Source organism: Medicago truncatula, chromosome 7 (genome assembly GCF_003473485.1).
Source record: "Medicago truncatula cultivar Jemalong A17 chromosome 7, MtrunA17r5.0-ANR, whole genome shotgun sequence".
In the NCBI taxonomy this organism is placed as follows: Eukaryota; Viridiplantae; Streptophyta; class Magnoliopsida; order Fabales; family Fabaceae; genus Medicago; species Medicago truncatula.
In genome coordinates this window covers 21,899,863-21,907,989 of record NC_053048.1, presented here as the reverse complement: position 1 = coordinate 21,907,989, position 8,127 = coordinate 21,899,863, and the positions used below count along the sequence as shown (strand labels likewise).

General features: G+C 29.2%; 1 protein-coding gene across 1 annotated transcript; it reads left to right on the top strand.

The window, feature by feature from the left end:
* Positions 1-1,295: 1,295 nt before the first annotated feature.
* LOC11438975 (carotenoid cleavage dioxygenase 7, chloroplastic) lies at positions 1,296-6,979 on the top strand. The gene is made up of 7 exons (XM_003622507.4): positions 1,296-2,100; positions 3,380-3,508; positions 3,912-4,043; positions 5,166-5,441; positions 5,870-5,949; positions 6,326-6,640; positions 6,757-6,979. Exons 1-7 carry the CDS (start codon positions 1,323-1,325, stop codon positions 6,910-6,912), a joined length of 1,866 nt encoding a protein of 621 aa, XP_003622555.1. The 5' UTR covers positions 1,296-1,322; the 3' UTR covers positions 6,913-6,979.
* The last annotated feature ends 1,148 nt before the right edge of the window (positions 6,980-8,127 follow it).

The window sequence follows — 8,127 nt, the reverse complement described above, 5'->3', positions numbered from 1 at the left end:
TGCACGAACAAATTGCATATTTAAGCCAATTATAAACAGTCACTAGGCTATTATTAATCCATCAACTTTAGTCCCTCCGTTGCTTAAAAGGTATGAGACATATATATAGCTAAAACAATAGAAACATTGTGTATTGTAATAGAGTGTACATGTAACTTAATGGACCTTTTCTTCTCAACCATCATTAACAAATAGAAGGCTATCATTGCAGCTCTTATATGATGAACAAGTTGCCGTTGCAAACTAAAACTAGCAAATACAACTGAAGAGAGAAAATAAAAAAGTGGACATTAAACTATATATTTCATATATAAATAATGATTGAGGTATGTATATTATAATGCAAATTGGTCATTTCTTTCTCAACCATCATAATTCAATGCTCTTACATGATGATCAATCTTCTCTTGTCAAACTAATACTAGTTTGGCCAAAGAGAAAAATAATAGTAAGATGGGAGAAAAATCCTCATCTAACGGAGCACCAAGCAATACACTTCTGAACAAACCATTAAAGAAATAAGCTAAAACAAAACAAGGCAAGTGCATAAGCAAAAGAAAATTTAAATGCCTCATGTCTGCCACTTAAAATTCAAGAACTTAATTTGATGTCCATCACATTTTAATATGCTTCCACACCCCACATCAACATTGAGGTTCATAAAAGTTTAAGTGAGTTGGGTTCATATAAAGTGTCAATTAAGGTATTTGCATATTATTTTTCAATGAGATCCTCGCATTCACGATCAAATTTAAATCCTAAATCTTGTAAGACATGAGTTGAATCGTTACGAACTGATCAATTTATATGTTGGCACCCGTCAATTTTTAGCAACAAAATCTCAGACTACGATTAATTTTTAAATAGTATTAAGCTTTATTAATGGTTATGGATAAAGACGAATAAACCAGGTTTTACTTTTGATCTTCACTTTTGGTGGTCTTCACCGTTACTCTGTATAGGGTACACCACAAGTTTGTAATTGTAGTTCTTGCTTTTGTCATCTTTATTATGTTTACTCTTTGTATTTTTTTCCCTTTTGGCACACCTTGTGTGTAATGGGTATGATTTTTAATATATTTAATTTTTGGCTTCTTAAAAAAAAAAAAAACAACATTGATAGAGCATAAACCCAATTAAGCCATGCAACCAAAATTAATATGCAAAAGCAAGGATGGCAAATCTGTAATTGAAGGAAATATGCAATAACACTTATAGCAACAGTTCCATGTCCATATATTTATATATAGCACATATTGTTACCAACCTTCACATTCTAACAACATTAATTCTTTACTCCAAGGCATCTATAACTTCCAAAAATGCAAGCCAAGCCCATTCCCAACCCCTCATCTTACAAAATTCCTCCTCTCATAAGGCCTCCTCCGGTGCACCAAGCCTCCTTACCCCAAACAATAACCAAACCAAAACCAATATCCACGCCCATACCGAATACCGATGTTGTAGTACCCGATCGGGTTCTACAACCGGTTCAACCTTTTATAGAGCATGATGACCCCGTAGTTGCTTCATGGGACTACAATTTCTTGTTCATGTCACAAAGATCGGAAACAACTCAACCTATCAAACTACATGTACTTGAAGGTGCAATACCAACCGATTTTCCATCCGGTGCATACTATTTAACCGGACCGGGGATTTTCAAGGACGATCATGGTTCCACGGTGCACCCGCTAGACGGCCATGGATACCTTAGAGCATTTACTTTCGATAATGCGACTAATGAAGTCAAATACATGGCTAAGTACATTAAGACCGAAGCTCAAGTCGAGGAGTATGACCGAAAGACGGGCTCATGGAGATTTACACATAGAGGTCCATTTTCTGTATTGAAGGGTGGGAAAAAGATTGGGAATACTAAGGTTATGAAAAATGTTGCTAATACTAGTGTGTTGATGTGGGGGAAGAAGCTATTGTGTATGTGGGAAGGTGGAAACCCGTATGAGATCGAATCGGGCACGTTGGATACGATTGGGAAGTTCAACATGGTGGACGGTTGTGATATGGATGACCATAATGTGAATCACGGTGGTGATGTTTGGGAGGTTGCTGCCACCTTACTAAAGCCTATATTGTATGGTACGTATTGATCATTGTTTCTATAGTTTGCATTGTATAATGAGTAGGCCAAAGAAATGTTAAAAAATTTAATGAGTAAGGATCAAAATTTTTAATTTCTTATTGACTAATGATATTTTTACATCTTCAATTTTCTAACATCGTTCAACACTTTATTTTCTTTCTATCTCTCTCATCTTAATATCACCAATATATCATATTTATCACATCAGTCTCTATTTCTCCGTCAAAGTGTGAAAGAGGTGTATGATTGTCTATCAAATATATTTTTTCTTCTTATTACTCTACACTTTTAACTTCCTCAGCCACCAAATCATTTTATACAGTACAATAAATACTTATAATTTGAATCTTGCCAATGCTATTTGTAAGTAATTTGTCAAGAATCCACTTCAGATGTTGAAGTAAAAATAATAATTTAACTTTTGAGCCAAATCAATAGTTCAGGTGGCCAGACCAGGTAGAATGTGCTCCTTTGTTTCTCCATATATGAGCATAAGAGCTTGAATAATACACACACTACATGTCTATGAGACAAGACAAAAATGGAGGCACAATCAAAGTGGATCATTTTAATATTCCCTCTTCATATATTAAAAAACATAAGAAATTAATGTGACGAATTGGTGTGATTATGATGTTGAATAATAACAATAATAAGTAACTTGATACAAAAGGAATAATAAACAATTTAGGTGCTTTGGTTGGGCAACCAATACAAGTATATAGGACTCTAACTCTAGTTCTAACCGCAAACTTGCTAAAAAAATGTCTTAAAAGTATTTGTTAAGTAATCAAATTTAGTAATAATGTTTTGTAAGTTACGTAGTCAGTTCTTTAAAAGTCTAAAAAATGATATTTTCAACGTAATTTTTTATTTTTTTTATTCTTTAACAAGCACCCTGAAGATATTTATTACGATAATCCATTATATATCGATTTCGATATATTTCCAATAAAAAAAATTTAAATGAAATTTTATCACAAAGTTTTTTTCTTAAAATTGAAGTTTTATCACAAAGTGGCACACAAGACACACATAATGATAGCTACATGTTCAAGTGTGTCTGTCCAAAAATAGTTTTTAAGGATCGATTCTAGTTTCCCAAGGGGGAATTAAATAAAGGTTTTTCATGTCAATTATACCCTAGGATATACTTTAATTATAAAATTAATACAGTGTACAACATTGAATTTTTCCTACAATACAAAAGTTTATCAGTTTTATAACATTCTATTCTATACTATAAAAATATTTATGTTTGTTTATTGAATGCAGGAATCTTTAAGATGCCACCAAAGAGACTCTTGTCTCACTACAAGGTTGATTCTAGCAGGAGTAGATTACTTACTGTGTCATGCAATGCAGAAGACATGTTACTTCCACGAAGTAGTTTTACATTTACAGGTAAGTAAATAATCATAGAATAAAGATAGGTTGACACTTTTAACGTGTACACTTTCTGTACCACTCTGTAAAATTTCAGTTAACTAAATATATGGTCTGTGTGACCACATTTTTAAGTTGCATGACACTATTTAGAAGCTGAAAAATGTGGTCACGCAATTAAATGTGCGTGATCACAATTTTTTTTTTTACTTATTTAACCAAATAAATTCTGAAAAAATAGTGGTCACACAACTAAAAAAATGTGGTCACACTGACCATATATTTGGTTAACTTAAATTTTTCAAAGTGATATAAATAAATTTATACATTAACGATGTCAACCTATCATTGCCGATAATTATAAAGGAAAATATATTGTTTTGATTTTGATAATAATTTTTGAACTATTTTTATTTTGCAGAGTATGACAATAATTTCAAGTTGGTAGAGAAGCAAGAGTTCAAAATTCCAGATCACTTGATGATCCATGATTGGGCTTTCACGGATACACATTACATAGTATTCGCCAATCGCATAAAGCTTGATGTACTAGGTTAGAGTTTATACATTTTCAATTATTATATTTTTAACAAACACATTCTATAAAGTTTACACCGACTATTAAAAAAAAAAAATCTTGTTAATGAGTGTCCCTGGGACACTTTTAAACATTTCTAATAAAGAAACTCTTCTTTAAAAAAAGAAAAGATTTACCATTTTATAAAATCTTACTATTTTGAGAGCTTAAAGAGTGCCCCATAGGCACTCGTTAACATTTACCTAAAAAAAATAAAATTAAGTTTACACTTTAAAGAAATGTATTTATTAATTTCAAAAAAATTGTCAAGATTGTTATAACTCATAACATACTTTTTTTTCGAGAAGAAAATTGTTCAAAAAAAAAAGCAAAAACTAATTAATAATCATTGGCTCAAGGTAAGCCAAAAACTTAGACATAAAATAAAATAATACATGAACATCTCCAAATTTTACACATGCATTTAACATCTCATTTATCTCGATCTTTTTCATATATCATATCACCAACATATTACATCTATCACACAACTTTTCTTTTCTCTTTCTTTCTTGTTTATACACTAATATATATATATATATATATATATATATATATATATATATATATATATATATATATATACACTAATATATATATATATATATATATATATATATATATATATATTTGTGTTTTAGCAAGCTACACCTTAAGATGTATTTAACTACTTTTTAGTTATAACTTGCTAAAACACACCTTCTAAAAAAATAAGTTGGTGTATCCTAGCAAATGTCTATAGGAGTTGTTAACATACACCCACTTATTTTTAGAAGGTGTGTTTTAGCAACGTTCACCTTAAGGTGTATTTAACAACTTTTTAGTTATATCTTTGCTAAAACACACCTTAATAAAAACTAGTAGGTATATCCTAGCAAACCCATATATATATATATAAGGTGTATACTAATTTGTGACTGGGACTGCATGTGTATTATTATTAGTTTTACAAAATACATTAGACACCACAAACAAGATTTCTAGTACCACTTTTTTAATTCTGAAAAATATTTCTACAAATATATGTGTCAATCAATACTGTTTTTACCAATAGTACATGTAAAAATTAAACTCATTTTTTTTTTAAACAAATCTCAGGATCAATGGGAGCAGTATGTGGGGCATCTCCAATGATATCAGCATTAACAGTGAACCCAAGTAAGAGTACATCACCAATATACTTACTCCCTAGGTTTCCAAACAAACCTGAAAGCAAAAAAAGAGATTGGAGAAAACCACTTGAAGTACCTTCACAATTGTGGTTGCTCCATGTTGGTAATGCCTTTGAAGTTAAACAAGCTCATGGGAATTTGGAAATACAAATACAAGCTAGTGCTTGCTCTTACCAATGGTTCAACTTCCGCAAATTATTTGGTATGTATATAGTTTTATATATTGATACATTCACTTAAAATATTAAAACAAATTAAAAGTAATTTAGATAACTATCTTAATAAATATTAAAAGAGTTGAAGATCAGCTTAGTTGGTAGGGACAAACATTGAAAAGGTGAATTCTAGCCACTAGACTACTTGATCAAAAAAATAAAAGTTGGATGGAAAAAAAAATATTAATCTAACAACTAATTATTAATATTGACCGTTTCAAAAATATATATATTAATAAATTTTTTTTTGTTAAGGATAATAAATATTTTTATTTTTCTTCTCAACAATTGGATGTAATAAATGGCTTTATTTTTTTTTTGTTACATAATAAATGGCTTTTACCACCAAAAAAAAAATGGCTTTATTAGTAAAATATGTAAAAGAATTCTCTAATTCCGTTTTATTTATTTTCAGGATATAATTGGCAAACACAAAAGCTAGATCCATCAATAATGAATGTCAAAGGTGAAAATGCTTTGCCACATCTTGTTCAGGTAATTCATGCTTTTTTTTTTTTCTTCTGTTTTTTATTTTTCTTTTTAGAGGTTTTTTAGGTAATCATATTTAAAACTTTTTTTAAGAATCAAAATGACATTGGTAAAAAAAATATTCATCATGCATTCTCCCTAAAATTTTTAAGAATCAAAACATTTTTTAAACTCAAATTTTCATCATGTCTAAACAATTTATATTTTCCCTCAAAAAATAAACAATTTATATATTCAACTATTGGTAAAAAAAAAATTATATATTCGACTACGCCTTTATTTTCAATGAATATTTATTGTATTTTTGTCTCTTTTTTATAACAATATTGTATTTTATGTTTTTTGCTCATTAATATATTAATTATACAACATAATATTGCAGGTATCTATAAAATTAGATTCAGATTATAATTGCCAAGAATGTGATGTGAAGCCCATAAATAAATGGAAGAAATCAGCAGATTTTCCAGCAACCAATCCTTCATTTTCTGGCAAGCAAAATAAATATCTCTATGCTGCAACCACCTTAGGATCTAGAAAAACATTGCCAAGTTTTCCTTTTGATACTATAGTGAAATTTGATCTTGTGAATAATTCTGTAAAAGCTTGGACTGCTGGAAGTAGAAAATTTGTTGGTGAACCTATTTTTGTTCCCAAAGGTGAAGAAGAAGATGATGGTTACCTTCTTGTTGTTGAGGTATAATTTATTTTACACTAACCATGTATACAAATTAAATTATAGAAATTATCAATATTTTACCTAATTTACTTTACACTAACCATGATTTTTTGTTTTTGTTTTTGTTTTTGCAGTATGCTACCTCAATGCAAAGATGTTGTCTTGTTATCTTGAATCCAAAAGAGATAGGAACAAAAAAGGCCCTTGTTGCGAGAATTGAAATTCCAATGCACTTAAATTTTCCTCTAGGTTTTCATGGTTTATGGGCAGCAACTGAAGGCCATATTTAAATTATTGTACATTTTATTTTACAGTGAAAATGGAAATTGTATTCAAAATTATAACGAGTAATTTATTGAAAGCTACGTGCATTTGTTCATAATCGCTATTTATATGCGGATATTGTTAAATTGGACACCGTCATTAGAGTTTGAATTTAGAATATCGTAGTTGTGTAAAACATCAATAAGGATGTAAATGGATATCTATGGACGCGGTGTGATATTGGACGTGGTGTGATATCTGTGTCCGTTCCGTTGGATAAATATAAAATTTGTATCTTATATATATCCGCGCGGGTATCTGTTTAGCGGGTAACCCACATATTTTCAAGTATTCGTTGGTTTATACATATATCAGTGGATAACATTTATAAAAAAATAAAATAAAATAAATTTTATTTAGCTTAAATTTAAAAACAAAAGTTCATCACATGCATTTTCTTTTCTTTTTAGCAAAACATAATAGACATACATGACAATAACAACAAAGATCATTGACTCACCAAAAACATAAATAAAGTTCCTAACATTTAATAAAAGGGAACTTCTACGGTACACTCACAAAATGAGGTGTACCGGTACTCTTTCTTCATAATTTTATAAATTAACGATCATTTTTTTTTCTTCTTTTGAACAAACTAAAATGAGACATATATTATAAACAATGGCGATTTACCGTGGACAAGACATGCAAAAGGTAAACCGACCAACCAAAATACAACAGTAGGGTGCTATTAACGATAATTTATTATGAAATAAATAACTATTTATCAATATTTATATTTTATAGAACATCATTTCATAAGAAAAAACATCAGTTCATTGTTTATAAGAATCATAGTAATTTTTTTACATATTATCCTAAAATATAATCAATATTCTCAATTATCAGTGCTAAAAATTCAAAAAAAATTAATTTTATTTCGTTAATACTTTTTATGAATAAGATTTAGTTATTATAAATATAAATGATAGAAAATAATATTTTTCTTCAAAAAACAACTCATTTAACCATTGATTTAAATAATGAGTATACCGGTACACTCAAATATATTGGATGTACCATAGAATTTGGCTTAATAAAAATAAAGTTCATTGATTTAACAAAAGCATAAATAAAGCTGATCATATCCAACAAAAATAAAACTTCTTGCTTCAACAATCTCGATCACTTTCACTTCCTTTTAATGGAGTGTATTGAACAGTTGTGTAATAAATAACACT

Bases quoted from the DNA above. Each gene is read 5' to 3' on its own strand.
- LOC11438975 (XM_003622507.4), top strand. From the start codon at position 1,323: ATGCAAGCCAAGCCCATTCCCAACCCCTCATCTTACAAAATTCCTCCT. The intron at 2,101-3,379 runs GTACGTATTGAT...TATTGAATGCAG, and splicing joins ACTAAAGCCTATATTGTATG to GAATCTTTAAGATGCCACCA. The intron at 5,950-6,325 runs GTAATTCATGCT...ATAATATTGCAG, and splicing joins CTTTGCCACATCTTGTTCAG to GTATCTATAAAATTAGATTC.